Source organism: Maniola hyperantus, chromosome 20 (genome assembly GCF_902806685.2).
Source record: "Maniola hyperantus chromosome 20, iAphHyp1.2, whole genome shotgun sequence".
NCBI classification, from domain to species: domain Eukaryota; kingdom Metazoa; phylum Arthropoda; class Insecta; order Lepidoptera; family Nymphalidae; genus Maniola; species Maniola hyperantus.
In genome coordinates, this window is record NC_048555.1 from 3,254,881 (window position 1) to 3,279,601 (window position 24,721).

A 24,721-nucleotide genomic window follows, 5' to 3' on the forward strand; every position below is an offset into this window, starting at 1 on the left:
TTTTATAATTCATTTTAATTATTTTACTTTTTTGTATGTTCTACAAGTATCCGAAACCCACAAAGCTGTAGCTTGCAATTACAATTCTCTGTTTTTCAATGCCTTATGTCCATTTGTAACTGTACCCCTTGTTTTGGCACTGTTTTCGTTTATTTATTTTTAAATGCTTCTTTAATTTTTTTATTATAATTAAAAAGAAAATGAAAATCTTATTTTAACACTATAAATCAATATGTGGTATGTAGAAAGAGATAAAAGAGATAAAACTCTGTTTTGGATAAATCGTTACAAAACTGACCAAAATGTTAAGATGGTAATTCTTCTTCTTATTTTGCTTTATGGCTTTGACAGCACGATAAAATTATCCTCATCATTCCTCATACGTAGGTATGGCTAAGGTTTGGAATACTCTTCCGCGATATATGTTTGCTACCAATTACAACTCGGGTATCTTTAAAACAAGAGTGAATAGGCATCTTCTAGGTAAACGCGTCCCATCTTAGCCTCTTAGGCCACATCATCACTTTCCATCAGGTGTGATTGTGGTCAAGCGCATACCTATAATGAATTTAAAAAAAACAAATTAAAGAATTTTTTTATAATTAATTTGCATGATTTTAAAAGCGGTGATGTTAAAATTATATCGCAATTAAAGATCACAAACAGCATGACACCCGTTGATGTCTTTTATATCAGAGCTGTTGAATTATTAGCTTCTCCTGTCTCTACAAATTAACCATGCAAACACAAAATTTATTTTCTTCATAATTGAAAAAAAACAATTGACTTTTACTAAGCACGTTTTAGTCATCAGACTGTTTGCTACTCGTCGATAATTAATTAATCTACCACTGGTTCAAAAAGGCGTTGCAACAGAGGAAAACCAGCTGAAAACTCGTTCCGAATTTCATGTTTAAAAATAATATTTAAAAGTAAATACAATTATTGCAGTAGTTGCGTAGTTGTAAATACTTCAGTCTCCTATTTCGGGAGGTTTGGGGTTCGATCTCGGTCACGCACCTCCCACTTTTCGGAGTTTGGTATGTGCGTTTTAAACAATCTATACTAATATTATAAAGAGGTAAAGTTTGTAAGTTTGTTTGTAGGGTAGTAATCTCTGGAACTGCTAAACCGATTTTGAAAATTCTTTCACCAGTAGGGCTTTATCATTCTTACATAGGGTATATTTTATTTTCAAAAAAAATTGTGAGCCTTACGAAAATCGTAATAAGCTACCCGTGCGAAGCAGGGGCAGGTCGCTAGTTAAATATAACTTGCTTTTACGGTGCCCTAGGGATCTGAGAACTAGTGAGGAAACCTTCACGCCGGAGAGTTCTCCGTAGTGTTCTATGTGAAGTCTATCATTGCTATTTTTGGAATGGATTTTATTATAATAGATCCACTTGAAAAGTTTTAGTCTAAAATCTGATGTAAACACACATTGTAGTTCAAACGAGATATTTTGCTATGCAAAGAACTCTTGAACCCAGGCTGCCTAGTGCGTACCTATCGTGGTACGTACCTATACGATACAATCACCTGTATTACCGACCAGAGATGACTTTGTATTTATCACCATCTTTAAAATATCAATCTTATTGCTTGGGTATAGGGTTTAAATTAGTATTAATCGATTCGTAAAAGGCTATATTAGTAGAGTTTACTTTCTCCAACAGGCGATTTAGTTCGGAATGCCCGATGTACTGCCCGCGCCGCTTCTTCGCTACCTTCGCAGTCATAGATTAGTTAACTTTGAAGAGCCTGTTTGGTATTAATGCCTTAGTGATAAAACGTTAAATATTTATATAACCTCAGAAAGTAAGAAAATGTTTTATATTTCCTTACAAGGGTCAAATTTTTTGTAGGTAATCTTCGAAACTTTCAAAAATGCTTTTACCATTTGATAGGTAGATACATTATTCCAGATGGATATTAGCTACAAATTATGTATATTAATATATCAAATTGCACATCCACAATAACAAATTATTACCAAGGAATGATCTAACCAAAGAGCAAGTTGGAGTAAGGTTATCTTCATCACTTCACTTATCAACATCGATCATTTGTTATTGTTATCTAAAATCTGTTCGATATTCGATAGCGATTGATGAACTACTGAATCCATCATAATAATACTAATCAGTACCGACATAATATCTAAGATAATCAAGTTTACATCTACTGCTAAAATAAAATAAATAATACTGTATTAATAATAATAATATTGTAGTCTGTCTGTTGGTTCGCTAAAATCGAGAATATTTTAACTAGGTTGCTTACTTACTACGTTAAATCATTTTTAATTTAGTAGGGTCAGTAAGTATAAGATTTTAGATCTCGTCAACGTTTATAGAATTTGAGATAATTTCAGAGTAAAACAGACCTAATAATCCTTGATATAAAGTCATACATTCAGTTCCACCGATTTTTATTTCGCAAGATTCCCCAAGGAGCGGTGGCTGAAGATGTATGGACGCTTTAAAACAAGTCAACGTTTGACTTCTATCAACGTTGGTGAGATTTGAAATCTCATACTAAATCTACTGTTATCTTACTTCACTTATTAGTGTGTGTTATGTAAAGTTTTTAATAATTCTTTCTCTAACAAGAGACATTGCCCATTACGTCCAGTTAGCAAGGGGGATTAAAACTCTTCTACTTCCAAATAATTCCTACCTACTATTTAGTGACGCCATTGTACTTAAGGCATGAAATTAGATGTCTAACCTTCTTAATAGCTAATAACTCTAGCTGTACAACTATCTTCAAAGACTTGGAGATAAAATTAAATAAAATCCAAGTCTCACAGAGACCACCTATGCTCACGTATTGATAGTAACTTTAGCTACACATAAAAGGTTCTTTCATCTTTGCCATAGCCAGACCGGCCGTAAACAATCGCGGGCAGTCCACGGCCGGTCCCCGCGAACGCCGCGCGTCCTATCGTGATATGATAAAATGACCTAAACAACTGTCAAACCAAGTCATAGACAAGATTCGTTCTTTTTAAGTGTTTTCCTATGTACCGTTGCGTTTCTTTGAGGTTTCTTTTATTCCGTTAGTGCTGTGTTGTGCGATTACATTGGTGTACACGTAATGTATTTAGATTTACAGTAAAAGGTACCGCGTAAGCAGATTTTAATGATGGCAATCTCATGGTGCCCGGTGGTGGTATAAAGTCGAAAAGGTTATTTAACAATGATAGACGGAATGATGCTGTTATTCGTATATTTTTTGTTCCCTTTTTATCTACCTAACAATTATTACAATGAGTGATAATTATGACCTCCCTGGCGCAGTGGTAAGCACTGTGGTCTTATTAGTGGGAGGTCCCGGGTTCGATTTTTGGCAGGGATTTGGAATTATATAATTTTAAAATTTTCTGGTCTGGTCTGGTGGGATGCTTCGGCCGTGGCTAGTTACCACCCTACCAGCAAAGCCGTGCCGCCAAGCGATTTAGCGTTCCGGTACGATGCCGTGTAGAAACCAAAGGGGCACGGGTTTAATAAAACATTCAGCTACTACTACTAGGGTTCCCTAAACACAAGGATATCTTTTCAGTACCTACCTAGCTCCAATGGTCCCGGGTAACTTTAGAATGACGGTTCAATGGAAATAACGGCATGGCATTAAAATAATTAAAAAACTAGATGATGCCCGCGACTTCGTCTGCATGGATTAAGGTTTTTAAAAATCCCGTGACCACTCTATGATTTTCCAGGATAAAAAGTAGCCTAAGTCTTTCCCTGGGATGTAAGCTAATTCTCTACCATATATTTTCATCAAAAACTGTTGGGCAGTGAAAAGCTGCATATAGCATATATTAACACACTTTCGCATTTATTAAGTAAAATTTAAGTAAATTTTTATGACAGTTCAGGTTATTATTCTTTTTTCTTTATTTGCATTTATTATTACTTATTACAATATGAAGCCCCGTCAGGGCATTGCAAAATATAACATTTGTACATTACATATATATTATAATAATTTATTTATTAATATGTATGTAGGTTTTTTTTACAAAAAAGTCTATAAAATAAATTCTACACCTAGGTAGCCACCTTGTTATACCTACCTACCTATTCGGGAGACAATTCCGTATTTGGGTCTTCCAGCCTACTAAGTAGGTAGTTACTAAAACCTTATCAATTTTCTTCAGGGACTTCAAGTCAACCTTTTAATTCAACTAATCTATGACCCGCATTGTACAGAAAACCTTGTCATTTGACTTAAAAATATATTACGTAAGAAACAAAAGCGAAGGATAAAAATAAATGTAACCTTAGACATGTTTAGTTGCAAATTAAATAAACATTTGTATATACTTAAATAGGTAGGTATATTGTTAAAGAAAAACCTGTTTTGAGTGTTCACTGTTCAGCCCATTCTGCTTACGTAGAATACCTATATCTATAGATATTTCATATTTACTTACATAGGTTCGTTCTAATAGAGTAAACTACATACCTATCCGAAATCGGCAGACTTGCCGTCAAGCGATTTGGCGTTCCGGTACGATGCCGCGTAGAAGCCGATTAGGGGTATATACTATTTTAAATAGGTAGATACTATTTTAAACTGATTGCACTACCTATTAATAACCACAGTTAAGATCGCTCATCGCAATCAATAGCTTCATTGATAAAATTTAATTCAACATTATAATAAAATTCATCATCATCATCATGAGCAACCGATCCCCGGCTCACTACAGAGACATAGTCATGACCATGGCCATAGTCTACCACGCTGCACTGGTCAAGTGCGGATTGGCAAGTAGACATGAGTAATAAAATTAGATAATAGACTATAGACACTCAATAGCTCAGTGGTCATGAAATGTCCACGGTTCAAAGTTTCAAACCCCACCCGTTGTACTTTATATCGTACCTACTCATAGTCATCATCATCATGATCAACCCATCGCCGGCTCACTACAGAGCACGGGTCTCCTCTCAGAGTGAGAAGGGTTTTGACCATAGTCTACCACGCTAGCCAAGTGCGGATTGGCAGACTTCACACACCTTTGAGAACATTATGGAGTACTCTCAGGCATGCAGGTTTCCTCACGATGTTTTCCTTCACCGTTAAAGCAAGTGATATTTTTATTACTTAAAAACGCACATAACTCCGAAAAGTTAGAGGTGCGTGCCCGGGATCGAACCCCCGACCTCCAATTGGAAGGCGGACGTCCTAACCACTAGGCTACCACAGCTTCAATACTCATAGTAGGTAAACGTATATATATACATGTTTTAGAAGGAAGAGGGGAATTTGATGAGGTAAAAAAAACCTAAGTATAGGTATACGGACTATACCTACGGTCTATGGTATTTCCTTTTGGAAATTCCTTTAAAATGGTTCAACAAAAGAATGAATGATGGACTAGTAAGACATAAAAAATTAAGCCACCTAGATTTAGCGTAATTATAATCTAATTAGAGTCGGTTTCAAATACCGTTACCATCTTAATTAAATCAAAGAGTAATAAGAACGCGACAAGATTTTTTGCGAATGACAAAAAATGTCACGACTGAATAGGCTGTACAAGCTGTGATCTTTGCCAAACTGGATAACTTGAATACATCTCACAAAAACCGGTCAAGTGTGAGTCGAACTCGCACACGAAGGGTTCCGTACCTACGTACAAGATATTATTTTAACACTTTTATGTGCAATACTGCAAGGTAATGACAACAGCTTCATTATTATTGAGGTATGTGATATTTGTTCACCAAAATATTAATCTATTCTTCTTCCGAAATGGAAATGTTTGGGACAGAACAGGTACCTACTTATAAATTCAGTAAGACCGAAGTCGCGGTTTGTCCATAGTTCACCACGCTGACCAAGTGTGGATTGGCAGACTTCACACAACTTTAAGAACATTGCATTATGGAGAACACCTAGCGTACACCTATAATGAATAAAAAAAAAAAAAAAAACTCAAGCATGTCGGTTTCCTTACGATATTTTCCTTCACCGGGATCCAACCCCCGTATAAGAGGCCGACGTCTTAATCAGTAGGCTATCACCGATTTAAATAAAACAGAGTAAACTAAACTGGCCCGGTTTGCCTTCGCCAATAATGTGGGCAAACGACATGCCGACATCAGCGCAAATACAGCCTTTGAATGAGATCACATGTCAATGAATGAAACTACAACATTGAGAATTAAAAAACATTTCAATTCATGTTTCAAATTTCAACACAATTATTCTTAAATTGTTAGTCAATATTTCGGCACTAGGTCACCATACCTACTTCATATTGATGATAAAAGATTGATGGCATCTAAATATATAAAAGGAAAAGGTGACTGACTGACTGACTGATCTATCAACGCACATCTCAAACTACTGGATGGATCGAGCTGAAATATGGCATGTAGATAGCTATTATGACGTAGGTATCCGCTAAGCAAGGATTTTTGGAAATTCAACCCCTAAGGGCGTGACATAGGGGTTTGAAATTTGTTTACTATATTGAGGTTTAGACTAGCAACAAAACTTGCAGAAGTTGACATTCGCAAGCTATTCCTACCGTGTAAACAATCACGTCAAGCTCACTTCCGCAGGTTTTGTAACTTCCTGGACTTGCCGCAAGTCACACATGTATGTACATGCACAATATTGCTCGTAGTGTAAACATTTCTGCAAGTAGGTACTTGCGGAATAACTTGCAAGAAGTTCTTGCTAGTCTAAAATGGCAGATTGATATTCTTCTGTTGTATTATCCAAATACAACAAAAAGGCATTTGGAGTTTATTTTATCTTTTAACACTGTTCTAAGATCGTGACGACTTCTTCTGAAGGGGTTTCGCTTTCAATACACACCTGCTATTAAATTTGCGATTGAGTAATACGTTATACCTACAGGTAAAAGTGGTTCTAAAGTTCACAGCACCCACTCACCACCGACGCTCTATCATCTACACCCAAATACACCCATTTAGATATTATACACCTATTGACCAATACTGCCCAAAACAATCACCTACGATAAGTGAGAATTTCATTAAAACGGCTCAAGGTTCGCTCGGTTGAGAATGGATCGATTTCGAAAAACGGTGCCGTTAAAATGATTGAGACAGATCGTAGGATGAGATAAATTGCAGGAGCTACCATTAGTCCCACAGTGTAAGACACATCATACGGCGTTTCGTGAACAAGATATTTCCTTTGTTAGGATTGATCCTTACGATCCAGGGAAGAATCTCTGGAAAAAAAGTGGAACCATCAACATTTTTGATGTAAAGAGCAAGTTTGGTATCACTTTGGAATAAGTCGGGATGCTGAATTCATTTATGGAATCATATTGGCACCATTCAAAAGAAAAAAACGAGTAAAATGATTGTTTATAATTTTATTTTATACTAGATGATGCCCGCGACTTCGTTCGCGTGGATTTAGGTTTGTAAAAGTCACGTGGGAACTCTTTGATTAAAAGTAGCCATGTCCTTTTAAGCTTATTTCGTGGTTTAACGACATATTTTAATATATAAAACGGGTACATACCACGATCAATTTTTGTTTTTATTTGTCGATATTTCAACCCAATTGCACGGGTCGTGGTCACGGGACCCGTTCAATTGGGTTGAAATATCGACAAATAGAAACAAAAATTAATCGTGGTATGTACCCGTTTTATACATTAAAATAGCCATGTCCTTCTCCGGGATGTAAGCTATCTCTGTACCAAGTTTCGTCAAAATCGTGCCGATGCGCCGTGAAAAGCTAGCAGACAGACACACTTTCGCATTTATAACATTAGTATGGATTTAAAGCGAGCAAACGAACAAGCTGGTCATCGACGTCAAATGATTGCTACCGCCCGCCCGGCCGTCAACATTTGCAGCATTGGTGCATTGGAGGAACTGCCAATATGTTGCCGGCTTTTCAAGAATGCGTTGATCCGCCCCTTGTATAACTCAACTGCTTGTATTACTAAACCTCCACCGTCTGTCTATCGGGATAATAGGACCCGATTCCAACTCGCACTTGACCGTTTTAACATCGTATTGTATGCACAAGATAATTCATTTTATTAACATTAGAAATCAACAGATCTAAACTAAATAGAGGCAAACTATTGACTGTGGTTTGTAGACTCTACGGGTATTTATTTAAGGAATACCTATTTGGAATTCAACATTTACTTGTTACATTTTTTCCGCGGTAGCTTCTAAGAATGAAAAGTTCACCTCCCAGTCTGACAACAACCCAATCTTAAAAACATTTTTATTTTTACATTATACTTTATGGACACACAAATGGCGAAGTTTCGTAACATACGATACGTTTGAAACTGCAAAACGGTCATAAAATTGCACATAAAGTTGCCAAATAACTTAAGAACAATATAGAATTTATAAGCAAAACTGGTGTACAGCTGAATTTATTTTTTTATAGTCAACTAGATGATGCCCGCGACTTCGTCCGCGTGGATTTAGGTTTTTGAAAATCCCGTGGGAACTCTTTAATTTTCCGGGATAAAAAAGCCTATGTCCATCCCCGGGATACAAACTATCTCTGTACTAAATTTCGTCAAAATCGGTTGAACGGTTGAGCCGGGAAAAGCTAGCAGACAGACAGACCGACAGACAGATCGACCGACAGACAGACAGACACACTTTCGCATTTATAATATTAGTATGGATTTGTTAATAAATAAACCACTACCATTTCAACGAATGATAATGTGAAAATAAATAATTAATAAACATCAATTTAATAAACATGTAGGTAGGGTAATCTACCAGTTATGAAAGGTGTAAAGAAATAATTTAGCAAATTGACAAGGATTTAATCTATAACTTTTAATCTTTGGCAAATCTTAATGTTCTTCTAACATTTCGTAAATAAATAATGATTTAAAGATAAAGACAACTATCAATAAAATATATAGTTTTAAATTGATCTTTTTTGCGTAGCGATAAAGATTTTTCAATCCATCTTTGTGTCGCATTTTTTCAATAAAATCCCTCGAACATATTATCGAATAATATGATTCAGAATTTAGACAGGCCATTTCTAAATGTTCAAGCTATGCGCACCTATTTCCATCGAATATGGAATTTAGAACCGTTTTGCATAACATGCTAGATACAAACGTATTTTAGAATTAACATTTCAATTTTGTTTTATATAAGTAATTCGCTAACGTGAAATGTCTATATTCCAAAGAATGATGTCATTTCTAAATATTTTAGAAGAGTTAATAGCTTTATAGCTTTTGTCTGGGTGACCGTTTTCTCGTTTAACTTGTAACTAATGCCGTTGGATCCTTTTGTATACCTGTTGTGGTATATTATAACGGAAAATACGATATATCACTCCAATAAAGGTGATTTGTCTTTGTCACACTGAGCTTAAAAGGCGAAAACCTATACATAGGCGAGTACATAGTCTATATTCAGAAGAATAGCTTTTTGGTGCGTACTGACTTACTTATCTGAATTAGAAATAACTAGTGTTCGAAAGCGGCTTCGCTTGGCAAAAATAAAATTAAACCCTCTTCATTCCCTATCCCATGGGAATTTCGAAAAATCTGGTCATATTCTTTGTCTAAAAGTGGTGATAACCTAGTCGTTATCGGCCTCCTATTCTGGGAGTCCAAGGTGGTTCGATCCTGACCACGCACGTTTACCTTTTCGGAGCTATGTATACCTAGGTATCAATTGCTTTAACGGTGAAGGAAAACATCGTGAGACGTGAGGAAACCTGCATGCCTGAGACCTCCATAATGTTCTCAAAAGTGTGTAAAGTCTGTCAATCCCCACTTGGCCAGACTTCTAAACTTTGTAAAGCTAAACCCATTATGAGACAATTGAATTATTATGTACTATTATGAGACGCTAAGCTCTTTATGAGACGAGACCCAGACCCGAGCTCAGACCGTGGGCCGGCAATGCGTTGATGGTGATAATGAATATCCGTAACTACCGATTTCTCAGAATACGTAATAATTGCCGATTTGTCCATATCCGCCTTAGGCCTTAGACACATACCTTTCATCAATTAATCAAGATTAAATCAAATAACCGAGTTAGGCCTAACCGATTCGCTCACGTATTTCTAACAAGCAAACCCTAGCCTAGCCGTGCTAGCTAATAGCTATAAATTGACTATTGAAATGTGAGCTTTCTAACATTTTATTGGCATAGAAACTGTCCTGTAGATTTATCACCTGTTTGGGCAATAAATAAAGTAAATGAGTCGATTTCACTATGCTCAATGCAATAATAATTTGCAAAAAGCGTATAGATATTAATTATTTATTAATTGATTAACGCATTAATTTCATTCTGAATTAATTAAAAAAGATATTTATTCATATTAATTACATATGTGTTATATAAAGTTATCACTTTATCAAATTAAATGATTGCCATTCACAAATCGAATCGAACATCGGAAAAGTCAGATGTTCCATTATTTATCAACTTTTTTCTACACGTTGCAGGTATCAGAGAAAAAAAGGAACTCTTAGAGGATCACTTCCTTGTCTGTCTATCAAGACCCGTCAAGGAAATCAAAACCTATAGGTGACTTCCCGTTGACCTAGAATCATTGAAATTAGGGAAGTAGCGAATAGCACAAGTAAAGGGTGACAGAAGGGCTGGCTCATTTTTTACGCTGGCTGTCCAGCGCGGAAATGCAGCCAGCATTCTTGGCACCATTCTACGCGGGCATTATTTGTATAGTAATTATTAGATAAGACTAGCTTTACTAAGTTTTATTGTAATATTGTCATTTAGATTTTGAAAGTAAAGGGGGAAATTCGAAAACCGTAAGTGTGTGCTTACATTATTAAAAAAATGAAATTTCTTGTGCTCCTCGTGTGCTAGTCGGACTCGCACTTTTTGTTTATAAAATCCATAGACCTATATATAGACACTCAGTCAAAAGTCGTCAGCCCAAAACACGTCACTTGGCCACACTTGGCGATGAAAAATCAGCCCCCAAACCTGGGATGCCAGGCAGGTAACCTCCCAGTGTGCCTGGGTGCTGCTGGTCCCTATTGGATACGTCCGAGGGGAAGAACAGTATTCGGGCCGGTGCACCCGGGTACTATGGCGAATGAAAAGCCCCCAAACCTTTTTCAAAAACGTCTTTTAAAAAGTAATTCACATTGTCACTTTCCATCAGGTGCGATTGTGGTCAAGCGTTTGCATTTAATGAATTTAAAAAAGTTTCATTAAGTAATTCACATAAATCTCAGTGAATAGAACAAGGTGGGTACCCACTGTTTAATGATTTGTCCGCAGCGAATATAATTTCACATACAATACATTCTGATTCCACGCTATGTTCTAAGAGCTGTTTATTAGCAAATTAATGCTTACCAGCCGCGTACCGTTGCTTCGGGCTTAATACCACTTTTGAGTTAAAGACTTCAGCGGTGACTTAAACTTGACTTCTTTACCAAAATGCGGAAGAATGTCATCACCTGCACTGCTGACAAGGCTGCGCTCAAGTATAAGTCCCGCAAATTGCTATTGCGCTGGAACCATGTCTCATTAACATTGAAACGACGTCATTTTGACGTCAGCCGAAATAAAAATATACCATCAGCTCGAAACTTCAGTTTAGTGCTGATGTCACTAAAATGGTGGCCACGCGCATTAGCAATTTACTATACCAATCGTATCCTGAACATGTTTACGATAAAATGGACTCACCAATTGAATGCTTGGGATACATTATTCAAGTGGTCATTATTGAGGCCACAATGATTGTAATGTAAAAAAATAATTGTATTTTTCCCACAGTTAAAGTGTAGTTACATACATTAGTTTTTAAGAATTTAAATTCTACGTTTACTCACAAATTGAGTCCTAGTTGCTCAAAATAAAGATTTTTCAAATTAAAATAAGTAGATACCTACTAGCAACATACCATCTTACAACAAATATCACTTAAAATTTTCATAGCGGCCATTTTGAAATTTTTATTATTTGTTGATAGCGGCAATAGAAATGCACATTCTGTGAAAATTTTAACTCTCTACCTTTGTTCACGAGGTACAACCCGCTGACACACAGACGGACGGACGGACAGCGGAGCCTTATAGTAGGGTCCCGTTAGTACCCTTCGGCACCCTAGAAATCTAAATCCTCACAGGCAGACCAACGGAAAAACCAGTTTTTTTTTCTAATTTATAGTACCTAGGTATAACATTTTGAGGATACCTGCATGCCTGAGTGTTCTCCATAAAGACAGCATTTTCGATGAAACCTCTCAGTCGACTTGATATCTTCCGACATCACCGTCATATTTCAACAAAATAATATATTTATTATTATTTTTTCGCTTATATTTTGCACCATACGATGCACCAGCGCAGCGTATTGGAGCGTGCCGATGTAATGATAGGCCGTGTTCATACGCTGCATGCGTTACTCCTAGTTATTTATACATCTCTCGCCATTCTTCCACTAAACGGTTCTCTTTATGTAGGCGATCCCGGAAAAACTATCTAAAAACTAAAGTTCTAAGTTTAAAATTATTTGATCTGCATTTTTTTAGGGTTCCATACCTCAAAAGGGAAAACGGAACCCCTATAAGGGGTAACTTTGTTGTCTGTCTGTCAGTCTGTCGGTCTGTCAAGAAACCTACAGGGTACTTCCCGTTGACCTAGAATCATGAAATTTGGCAGGTAGGTCTTATAGCAGACATTCGGGGAAAAATCTGAAAACCGTGAATTAGTGGTTAAATCACACAAAAAAAATTAATTGTGGTCATGAATTAATAGTTAGTATTTTCAATTTTCGAATTAAGATAACTATATCAAGTGGGGTATCATATGAAAGGTCTTCACCTGTGCATTCTAAAACAGATTTTTATTTATTTTTTGAATTATCGGGCAAAATGTCGAAAAAATACAACTGTAATACGGAACCCTCAGTGCGCGAGTCCAAGGCACTGAGCTAACTGACCAGTGCCCGCTGCGTCATTCCTCCTTTATGGTAAACCCAGGGGTTGCCGTGGATCAATAAACTTGCCACCCTAGTTGCCATAAACACTCATTTACTTAAGCCACAGTAACGTACAAACCAAGTTGGATAATTCTAAACATTAGGTTTACTTGTATTTCCTAAGACTATTACATTTTCCTACAAAATCTAGGTACTTCGTCTAAAAAGCTATAGTTACTAGTTAGAAACTCTTTATTTATTGTATAGAAGCAGGCGTTACTTTGTGGAAGTCCATGATATACCTACAATGAACCAAAAGCTCAATTTGCTGTAATCCGCTGAAACTTCACTGCGTCACTGCGTCACTTTGCAATTGTGCATTGTAAGGTCTACATCTCCTGAAGATGCTCCGGTGTCGGGGCGAAACGTGCGTCGATTGTGTTTGGGGTTTGTGTGGTGGTGGTGCGTATTGCTTGCCTGGTGGCTGCTTCTTCCTGGGCCGGAGCGCGTGTGCACGCGGCCTTAGGTTTTAACCTCTTTTTACTGTTTGTTCTTCCGCAAACATTTACATAACGTATTTTTATCTAGCACAAGGCAAGCATAACATCCTTTTCTCAGGCTTTTCTATATTTTAAGAATCTTAACCACAGTAGGATTGATTTTGAAATTGTTCCAGTTAAACGTAAAAAAATATTGAAAAATCCACTAGGCACATAAAAAAATACTTTTCTGACTTATATATATTTCCGAATATAGGTTAATTTACTAATGTCGCAAATTGGAATGCCTCCATATAGTCCATAGGTACCAGTTTGTTAAACATAGTTAACACAAATTTAAAACGAATCCTGTGCATGACTTAAATGTGTAAATTTAATTCCAGAATCAATAAACTATCAGACAATGTGCAAGTGAAATAAGTGACCGATAAGTGAACGAAGTGAACGATAAGTGAACGAAGTGAAGTGAAAGTGTAAAGTGTTTTCTAATTATGACGTGACCAAACAGAGCCAGCCATGTACCGGCCGAATTTCTACGAGAGCACGTGCTTCAGGTGCAACGAGATCGTGTACCAAGTGGACCGAGTTGGTCCACTCAAGGATTTCACTTTTTTCCACAGTGGATGCTTTAAATGTGCTGTTTGTGGAACTAAATTGACTTTGAAGGTGAGTTATTCTTTTTTTTAAATGATGAAACGTAAACATTCAGCTATAATAATTTCGAGTTTTTAGAAGTAAGTGTTATGTATAACTAGCTTATTATTAGCTTACCCCATTGAGGGGTTGAATTTTCAAAAATTCAACCCCATTGAGGGGTTGAATTTTCAAAAATTCCTTCTTAGCGGATGCCTACGTCGTAATAGCTATCTGTCTGCATGCCAAATATTTGGCATGGGTATATTAATCACGCCGACAAAGTAGTGAAATAAAATTGTGATAAATATTTTTTTTAGGGTAGCTCCCCTACATGTAAAGTGGGGGATGATTTTTTTAAATACTGTGGGTGTGGGAACATCATTTTTCGATTTCTAGATCCGTTTGTAAAATATGATGTTTTAAAGTGCTAATTTTATTAGAGTCAAGTTTGTAAAATGGTAGTAAACGTGAAAAAATTCACAGCAATGGAATGTATAATCAATTGTAAAGGAAAACTATCATGGCTAAGTTGTGACTACGGAACCCTACACTGCGCGTACCCGCCAAGCACTTGGCCGGTTTTTTAAATTTTTAAACACATTGCTGTCAGCCTCAGAATAAAAATATATGAAGCTTCTGAAATTTACCAAATTACCATAAGCTAGATAACAAAATAACAATAGTGCAAAAACGTTAACGATAAGGTAGGTGCCGCAAGGTCGCCAAAATGTCAGCAGACATTTGAAATGTCGCTAAGCACGTATCAAGGACCAAGGTTGATAACACAATGATAAATGATAATAATATGTAGGTATGTCTCTACAAAACATTACCTGAAAAAATTAAAAACGCAGGGCAGTCCCTACCAAAATAGAATTAAAAAAACCGGAAAAGTGCGAGTCAGGCTCGCGCAATGAGGGTTTCGTACTACAGTAGTATTTTTTCGACATTTTGTAGGATAATTCAAAAACTATGATACATAAAAATAAATAAAAATCTGTTTTAGAATATACAGGTAAATCCCTTTCATATGATACCTCACTTAGTATAGTAATCTTACTTTGAAAGTTGAAAATACTAATTATTATTTGTTCATAAACACATTTTAATTTTTTTTGTGACAAATTCACGGTTTTCGGATTTATTCTACCTACCTACCTACCAAATTTCATTATTCTAGGTCAACGGGAAGTACCCTATAGATAAATTTTCTTGATAGATACGACGTACAGACGGATAGACGGACAGACAGACATACAGACAAGGAAGTGATCCTAAGGGTTCCGTTTTTCCTTTTGAGGCACGGAACCCTAAAAAGCCCAAAAAGGCGTAGGGGCACCAGGCTCTAACCTACCTATTCTGGCTCTGGAAACCCGTATTATACAATTTTCCGAATACAATAGATATATCGTTTACAAAAGCTGCTGAGCCTTCACAAAATGAGTAATCCAAGGTAAATAAATGTGAGTAATGATATTGTTACAGATCAGATGTTCATAGTATGACTCATGAGTTATTAACCTTCCTTACTCGTTGCATTGAATAATAATAATCGTAACTGTATGTTACATATTGTTTTGGAGGCCATATTGCATTCGTTGATACTTTCTATATGAAGTCATTTAGAAACAAGGCCTAAGTTTTCACTTCATGGCAACTTTTATTAAGTTTGAGACGGTGAAATTCAGATTACTTACTTAAAAACATTCAAAAATTGGGTTGAGTTTTCAAAAATCCCTTCTTAGCGGATGCCTAGGTACGTCATAATAGCTATCTACAATGCAATAGCTAGCAATGAAAATCATTTTACCTGGATTTATCTAGAAGAGTGTAGATGTAGACCGTAAAAATATTACTTACTAGCTGATGCCCGCGACTTCGTCCGCGTGTAATTAGATTTTTAAAAACCCCGTAGGAACTCTTTAATTTTCCGGGACAAAAAGTAGCCTATGTCACTCCTCAGGTCTTTATCTGTACCCATGCAAAACGTCAATCCGTTGCACCGTTGCGACGTGATTGAAGGACAAACCAACAAACAAACACACTTTCGCATTTATAATAAGGGTACTGATATTCGGCCCAAAAGTAATTCTATAGAATATCTGCCATATAAATAGCATGTGCTTGCCTATTTACCTAGTTTTTGCTGGCATGATTCTTCTTAGTATTTGATGATGATCAATGGTACAGGTTCAATGGCCACTCCTTCAAAATTAAGGCCTCTATCTAACACAAAAACTACAAAAACTATTTAATTGAATATCAATGTCCGAATTGAATTGTCCGTAATAACGAAGCATGTCATTACTACCATCATTTCGTTACTCTTTTGTTCAATTAACCAGTGTAAGTTGACCTCCTTTCTCCCCACATAAAATTAAAAATGCAATGTAAACAAGCCCATCTACCTACTTGTTATAAAATTACGACCAGCCTACAGGGTAAGTCAAAGTCAAAGTCAAATGATTTATTCAAAATAGGTAATAAATTACTTTTTTTGATGCTCAGATGTTGGATTTGTAAGATAGTGGTGATAATTATTACGCAAACTTAAAACTAAAGCTACGAGGGTTCCAAACGCGCCCGGGTCTGAGAAGAGCCCACAACAAACTCAGCCGGGTATTCTTTTTATTATCACCAGTTTACAAAATTATTGAAACTTATTAGAACTATCACAAAGCCGTTAAGCAACGCATTCCCAAGCGTGCTTATTATTTAAATAATCCTTTACATTGTAATAGGATTTTTCAATTAGTTTACGTTTTATGAAAACTTTGAACTTGTTGGTACTTCCTGTTGATCTAGAATCATGAAATTTGGCAAGTAGGTAGGTCTTATAGCAGACATAAGGGGAAAAATCTGAAAACCGTGAATTTGTGGTTAAATCACACAAAAAAAATTAAATTGTGGTTATGAACTAATAAACAATTAGTATTTTCAATAAGTAGTTACTTCAAAAAGTAAGATAACGGCTTAACGGCTTAACGGCAAAAAGGGCTTCACCTGTGGATTCTAAAACAGATTTTTATTTATTTTTATGCATCACAGTTTTTGAATTATCGTGCAAAATATGCAAATGTCAAAAAAATGCAACAAGGGTTCCGTTTTTTCTTTTCATGTGCGGAACCCTAAAAACTAACAAAGGACGTAGGATTTCACGTATTTTGGAAGACCCTCTATTTAATAATCACTGAGAAATAATTTAATTTATCACTTTACATAGAATACAGGATACACTTAAAAAACAGTCGCCCTTTGTTTTTTAAGTGTATCCTGTATTCTTACTGTAAGTGTATACTGTAAATCTATTAACAATAAAGTTGTTTTAAATTAAATTAAAATTAATTTTGATGTAGTCAAATACGCAATTGAGGAACTTGTTAAAACTTACATTGATTAAATTAATAAAATTTGATGGCATTTCGACGCCACCGCGTATTGAATAGCCATTCTGTTGTCGCTCCTAACGGTTCAATTACAGGCAGTCATTACAAAGTTGATTCATAATACCTGCTTAATTCATTCATTGGAACACAATAGCAAATGCACCGGCTTCAGTAAACCTTTATAGCTTTCCGTTGTATGTAGGTACGTTTATGGCTGGCGACATAGTAGGAACATTGAAGGCTTTTGTGAAAATAAAACGAATTAGTACTTAGTTAGAACTTAGTTACTTAAGTAATAGTTATTGCTTCCGCCGCAAGCTGTGGTAGCCTAGTGGTTAGGACGTCCGCCTTCTAGTCGGAGGTCGGGAGTTCGATCCCGGGCACGCACCTCTAACTTTTCGGAGTTATGTGCGTTTTAAGTAATTAAATATCACTTGCTTTAACGGTGAAGGAAAACATCGTGAAGAAACCTGCATGCCTGAGAGTTCTCCATAATGACTTGTTCTCAAAGGTGTGTGAAGTCTACCAATCCGCATGTGGCCAGCGTTGTAGACTATGGCCAAAACCCTTCTCACCCTGAGATTTAACCCGTTCTCTGTAGTGAGCCGACGATGGGTTGATTGCTTCCGTGGGTAATTGGACCGTGTGTCAAGCACTGGTTTTACTAACATACAGGTAGGTACACCATACAGAAATGCAACTGCTAATTTACTAGCCAACTTCAACCTAAGCGTTATATTGAATACGTAATATACCTACCTATACATTATAATTTTAATCGAAAAAAAATCGCACAAGAAAAATCCATATTAATCTATAATATAAAAATGAATCACTAAATGTGTTGCTCATCGCAAATCTCGAGAACAGTTGAACCGATTTCGCTAATTCTTTTTTTTTATAATATTCCTTGAAGTACGAGGATGGTTCTTACGGAGAGAAAAATTAAAAAAATTTAATCGACTGTTAGGCGGAACGAAGTCGCCAGGGCAGCTAGTATTTTTTAAATGCGGTGTGTCCAGTGTCCGTTCTGTCAAATAACTTTTTACGGCCCATACGGTTTTTGACGAAAAATAAAGAGATTTCTGAAGAGTTCTGAAGAATCAAGATGTGATTTTTTATTAAATGCAAAGAGCGGGCATATTGTCCAATATTGTTTTTACTCAGCAGGTACGACAAGCTCCGTCTCTTAACGTTTTCAAGACTCGTGTATATAAACACTATCTAAACTGTCAGAACCCTTCTATGTAATTACACATTATTAAATATATTATCCTACAATTAAAACATCAATATTACTCATAATATTATTGTTGTATATTTATTATTCATCTATCACTATATTATATATTAATATATGTATATATATTATGTATTATATATGTACCTGTGTATATCTTTATCTATATATTATTATTAAGGCATTTCTGTGCCTATTAATATACATATTACTTATATTATAATTATTATCTTTATGTTCCCTAACAACTTACGTACACCTTAAACCCAGTTTTCACTAGCCCTTAAATCCTCTTCAACCTAGTTGCCTGGTAGAGATCGCTTCACAGCGATAAGGCCGCTGATTGTATGTTCTTCTTTTACATGTTTCTTTTTGTGTCTTTTTTTTATTTTTTGGTGTACAATAAAGAATATTAAACTAAACTAAACTTTTAAGTGTACTATCATTATGTTTAGTGTACTATAATAATTGTAGAGAGAAGAATTGTAGAAAAGAGTCAAAAATGTTTGAATGTCTGTAACACGATCTTTTTTAACATCGAAACCTCTTTCCCAGACATACTACAATAACCAGCATTGGACAGAAGACAAAGAGGTGTATTGTTCGAGTCATGTGCCCAAAATAGGGCCCGGGCACTTGGACAACTCGTCCGTGGGCATCAGGAGCGCGCTCAACGTGCCCAAGAGCAACAACTACGTGAACGAGCAGATTCGAGGACACGCCCGGAACAGCCATGAGACTGAATGTAAGATTTTTTTCTATAATCAATATGCAGTAGACTTTTATTGGTAGGAACTAGAGACTTCGGCACTTTTTACTAAGTGAAAAATTACTATTCAAGTCATGTGTCCAAATGTGTGCCCGGGCACTAGGATAACTCTTTCGTAGGCATCAATGTGCCCAAGAGCAACAACTATGTGAACGAGCAGATTCGAGAATACGCCCGTGGCAACCATGAGACTGAAAGTAAGATTATATTTTAATAAAATTAATAAACAAATAATATCCATCTCCTTTTTGAAAGTCGGTCATAAAGTTCTAAGACTCCTGACTTACTTACTGACTGACTCATCAACGCCCAGGGCAAATCCTTGGATGGAATGCTATACACCGAGTTTCTCTTTATAATGCAAACAAAAAATGGTACATAAGTATTTTATAAGTGCACTCAAAGTTCCTACACGGCATGAGTGGCATCCCATCAGTCCAAAACTTAAAAAAACAGCTTAGAAATTATCCAAATTGACCCAGCCGGTACACGAACCTAGGACCTTCCAATTAATTATAAGACCACAGTGCACACCTCTTCGCCAAGTACATACTTATTACTTACCTAGGTCGTGGTAATTACTGTACCTAGCAACATTCAATGTATACGCTGTTGTGTAGTTAGTAGTTATAGGTCTTCTGACACAGGAGTAGTTCGCCTACACTTAAAAGAAGGCTCCAACCTCCTACAGCTACTGTAAACTTAAGTTATTTAAAATAAACTATTTTTATTTTTTTTATAGGTATAAGGTATTTATGACCTTTTACATTTGATCACCTGTTTATGGATAGGCATGATGGATGGATGGATGATTAGGCAGTAGGTAGGTATAAGTCCCGCAAATTGCTATTGCGCTGGAACCATGTCTCATTAACATCTAAATGACGTGATTTTGACGTCAGCTGAAATAAAAATCAGCTCGAAACTTCAGTCTATTGTTGACGTCACTAAAATGGCGGCCACGCGAATTCGCAATTTGCGGGACTTATACCTACTTGAAACCCTATGCTGGTTGATTCTCTGTATTTGATTACAAACTCCCAACAGCGTCAAATGAGCCTCCATTGTAACAAACCTCATTACGTTGCTATTTATATCACGGATTCCTGACGTTTTGACAATAGCCGTGACCTTGCAGTCCGGTCGGCTCACACTATACGAGCTATAAAGTATAAAGTACCACACACACTTCCCCAAGAGTCGCAATAGGCGCAACAGCCGCAAGAACAAATCAGATAATCCTTGAATTTAATTTAATTTAATTAGATATAATATTTAATGACAAATATTTTGATATTTAATATATATGGATGTAGGTATATTTATATATGTATGTATATATATTGTATAATATGTATTTATTAGAGTATTTATTTATGTATACCTATGTATGTATTGTTGCACTACGACTCCCCGTCTGATAGTTCTATAAGTTCTTAAGTAAGTATGGATTGCCTGGAAGAGATCACTGTAGTGACTAGTGATAAGGTCGCCCTTTGTTTTTAAGTCTATCCTGTACCTATGTTTTATTCTATGTATGTTCATAGTATTAAGAGCTAGCGCGCACCACGGTAAATTTCAGTGCGTTTATTCCCCAGAAAAACTGTGAACTATAGAACTAAGTACATAGAAGCGCGCGCACTGCGGAATTCATTCTACACCGGATTTTCATAGATTTTAAATCAAATTTACGGATTTCAAAACGCACCGCAACTCGCCGCACCGTGGTGCGCGCTAGCTCTAAGCAATAAAGATGTTTAAATAAAAAATAAATATTTTTTTACAGAAATCTGAACAGACATAAACGTTTGTTTTTAGAACATGTCTAAAATAAACTTAGTAGCCTAAGTAGGTACGTTTGAATGGAATCACTGGGCAGCACAAAAGGGTGACCTAAAGTCCGCGACAGGTTGAGATAGCAAACGGGGTAATAGGCGGGGGACGCCCCGCACTCCCGCACGTCATCCGCGCACGCTCGTACCAGGTTAGCGCGGGGACTGCGCGGGTGTGCGGGGCGTTCCCTCCCTGATTGCCATTTCAACCTATCGCGCACCTACTATACTTCTCTTAAATCCCGCAAAACTAAAACTGGTCCAAGAAACAGGTTAATCGTCGCGTTAGGTACACATTATTGCGATATAATAAACAACTGTGCTATAACATATTATATAATAAGTACGCATAATATATGGCATCCGGTACAATATTAAATAGTTTTTGAATCACTAACGAGTGAATGTCTAGATTTTTAGAGGTTTATTTATTAGTTACTAAAAATTTTACGCAACTTTGTCCGCGTGGACTTCACTTTCAAACTCCTGTTTTAACCCTTTAGGGATTGAATTTTCCAAAAGTCATAATAGCTATCTGCATGCCAAGTTTCAGCCCGATCCGTCCATTAGTTTGAGCTGTGCGTTGATAGGTAGATCAGATCAGTCATTTCTCTCCTCCGTGTCAGTCAGTCACCTTTTCCTTTAATATATTTAGATGAAAGTGGAGATTATTTCAAGTAGAATTCTCATAGAATTAAGAAAGTAGGTAGATAGTAGGTACCTACACGTTTTTGGCAAAAATGACAGCTTTTAAGGGAAAAAGCATTGGAAAACGCTAATATTATTGTATAGAACCGCGCCTAAACTCACCTTACACCCAAATAAATCGGTAGTCTCCGCAACGGTTCGGTGCCAAAAGAGACAGCAATAGATTTCTGACTAGTGTAAATGAGACAGAAGGAACTGTCAAAAAGGGAAGGGTAATAAATGACTGCGAGAGTGAAAGGGACAGAAGAACTTGTTGCAAAAGCGGCCGCATTCCATACGACAGCCCAGTGACCCAAAGCAAAAGCACCCGTGGACCTCACCTGTATATTTTGACGCTTGACCTATGGCTATGATTGGCTATGATATAATCATAGATTAATTATTGGTCTCGCTCCGCTAATTTATCTCATTATAATATCAATGAAAATGAATAGAATCGATTTACTTAATAATGCTCAAAAAGATAAGTTGCCGCAAGCTATTTTAAATAACGGAAATGAAACATCGAAACCGTGAGAATTTGTACCTCTATTCGTAGTTAAGTACAAAAAATATCGTAGTTACAAAAAGTTGTAATATTACTCATGTAGCATACTTACATACTTACTAGTATTTAAACAGAACTAAACTAGACAAAAGAGCTGTGGAGTATGGAGGTTTCACTAGAGGTTCTAAATTTGAAAACCTTTAAAATGTAAGCTTGAAACATGTGTCTGAATAAGTAGGTCGTCTGTATTACCACTTTATTCAAGAAGGTAGCTTAGAAAATATATGTACCTATAGCAAAAAAAATTACATTTTTCAAATACATAATAATATAATATTAGGTGCTATATTTACCTTATCAAACACTCCATAGGTACTTATATTTAAGGGATAGTCCTACATCTCTCCTACTACGTCATGAGAGCAAGTGAATAAATAAACGAATAAAAATCTCTTATATTCCACTTCCTTCCTGATCAGTACCCGTAGTACAAGATTTTACGTCTCACCAAACGAAACCAAATTCGAGAGTCGAAATACTTCCGCGTTACAGTAAAATGGACCTAAACATCCTTGAATTGAAGTCAAATATTCAATGCCACTGATTTTAATTTCGCAATGTTTCCGCTTGGAGCGCTAGCTGTAGAAGTGTAGACAAACTTGAGCTTTAAAGCAAGGCATTTAAGATCCAGTTTACTGTAACGCGGAAGTATTTCGACTCTCGAATTTGGTTTGGTTTGGTGAGACGTAAAATCTTGTACTACGGGTACTGAGTTTCTAAGTATAAAATCTGAAAACCCTATCAATTTTTTAAAACATTGTAATGGTGTCGTTTTGTTGAAACATATTTTCATTACCTTATTAAGAAATGTAGGTAGGTATAACGCTTGGGCAATACAGCTGTGAGCTGTTATGTTAGAAAACACGCGTGCTCCGAATACTAGCAAATAAACTACGTAGAGAGAGTAAAATATAGAAGGTGATCGTTTATTACGAAATTGTATCTAAGTACTTCAGTACCTACCTACTATCTGCTAATTTCGTTATTTGCTACGGAGAGATGGATGTTCTGTGCCATTTGGCCATACACAATCAAGTTTAGCAACACATACATAGGTACGATAAGTTGACAAATCGACTTGTTATGTATGTAAACTGGTAGTCATACATACATAGCCGTCATATTTCTGGACGAAATGCAAGCTAGGTATCTCTCAAAATTGGGCTGTGAAAAGATAGCAGACAGAAAGCATCGCATTTATAATATTAGCTGTGATATTACTATTAAGGCAAAATCTGTACATGTGAGGTAAACATTTCTGGGTATCTGATTACTCAGTAGATACCACTTCGTAACACATAGGTACACATAGCCGTAAAAGGAGAGACGGATAAGTTTAAGCATTCCTTAAGAGACTTTAAGCGTAATAACGCGAATGTTACGTCCATCAAATTGACCAATTGAGCACGCTTACACGAGTTTCGCAACAACCGGTCGTGATGAGATAAAAACATGGATTTTGTCCAGTTTTTGCTCGGCAGCGGAATTTATTAAAGCTTTAGGTAAATTTCCAGAGCCGTTTATAAAATACCTTATCTAAATATATAAAAGGAAAAGGTCTGCTAGAATAAGCTGTCTGAAAGGACTGACTGATCTATCAACGCACAGCTCAAACTGCTGGATGGATCGGGCTAAAATTTGGCATGCAAATTGCAAATAGAGCTATTATGATTTAATTATGATTTAAGGTAGAATGCATAAGGCTCGCCAAATAATTTTATAACCATGTTATGTCACCTGTATTCTTATAAATAAATTTATTATTATTATTATTATTAACACTGCGTCACAGTTCTATCGCCCATCCCTAGAGCACAGAAACTTTAAAATAGATTTTTCTCATCTTCAGCTTTTAAATAATGACGATCTGAGATCTAAAATAAGTACCTACCTAGTTCTGTTAAATATTATGGCACAAATAAAACATTAAAAAATAGTTTTTTTTTTTCTCTAAAGTTCTTATTTTTTCCAACTAGCCCTAATCAACTACAAATAACGATAGAGGAGATTTTTCAATCTAGTAATCCTACCTAGGCTCAATCCGCAACTGAAACTAACCTATTAGCTATTTAGTAGGACGTACCTGTCACGTATCTAACAGCTAACTACCAATCTACTGACTAACTATTTCCTACTTCACGAGTTGGACGTTAATTACCTTTAAAGCCTTGTAGTTG

The 24,721-nt window shown here is 36.3% G+C and overlaps 3 protein-coding genes across 5 annotated transcripts in view; 1 reads left to right on the top strand and 2 right to left on the bottom strand.

Moving 5' to 3' along the window:
* LOC117991780 (mitochondrial potassium channel ATP-binding subunit) overlaps positions 1 to 24,721 on the bottom strand; it is a 325,288-nt gene that overhangs the window by 241,292 nt on the left and 59,275 nt on the right. The gene's annotated exons all lie outside the window — the stretch shown is intronic.
* Positions 1 to 24,721, bottom strand: part of LOC117992053 (dystrophin-like) — a 248,937-nt gene that overhangs the window by 168,829 nt on the left and 55,387 nt on the right. The window lies entirely within an intron of this gene.
* Positions 2,922 to 24,721, top strand: part of Hil (peptidase hillarin) — a 58,592-nt gene continuing 36,792 nt past the window's right edge. Inside the window, exons 1-3 of one of the 3 annotated variants that reach the window (XM_034979699.2) lie at positions 2,922 to 3,123; positions 13,810 to 14,092; positions 19,244 to 19,433. In XM_034979699.2, coding sequence (XP_034835590.1) covers positions 13,943 to 14,092; positions 19,244 to 19,433 — 340 coding nt within the window. In that variant the 5' untranslated portion in view covers positions 2,922 to 3,123; positions 13,810 to 13,942. The remainder of the gene's footprint in view (positions 3,124 to 13,809; positions 14,093 to 19,243; positions 19,434 to 24,721) is intronic. The other 2 variants (XM_034979703.2, XM_034979700.2) reach the window with 2 other exon arrangements.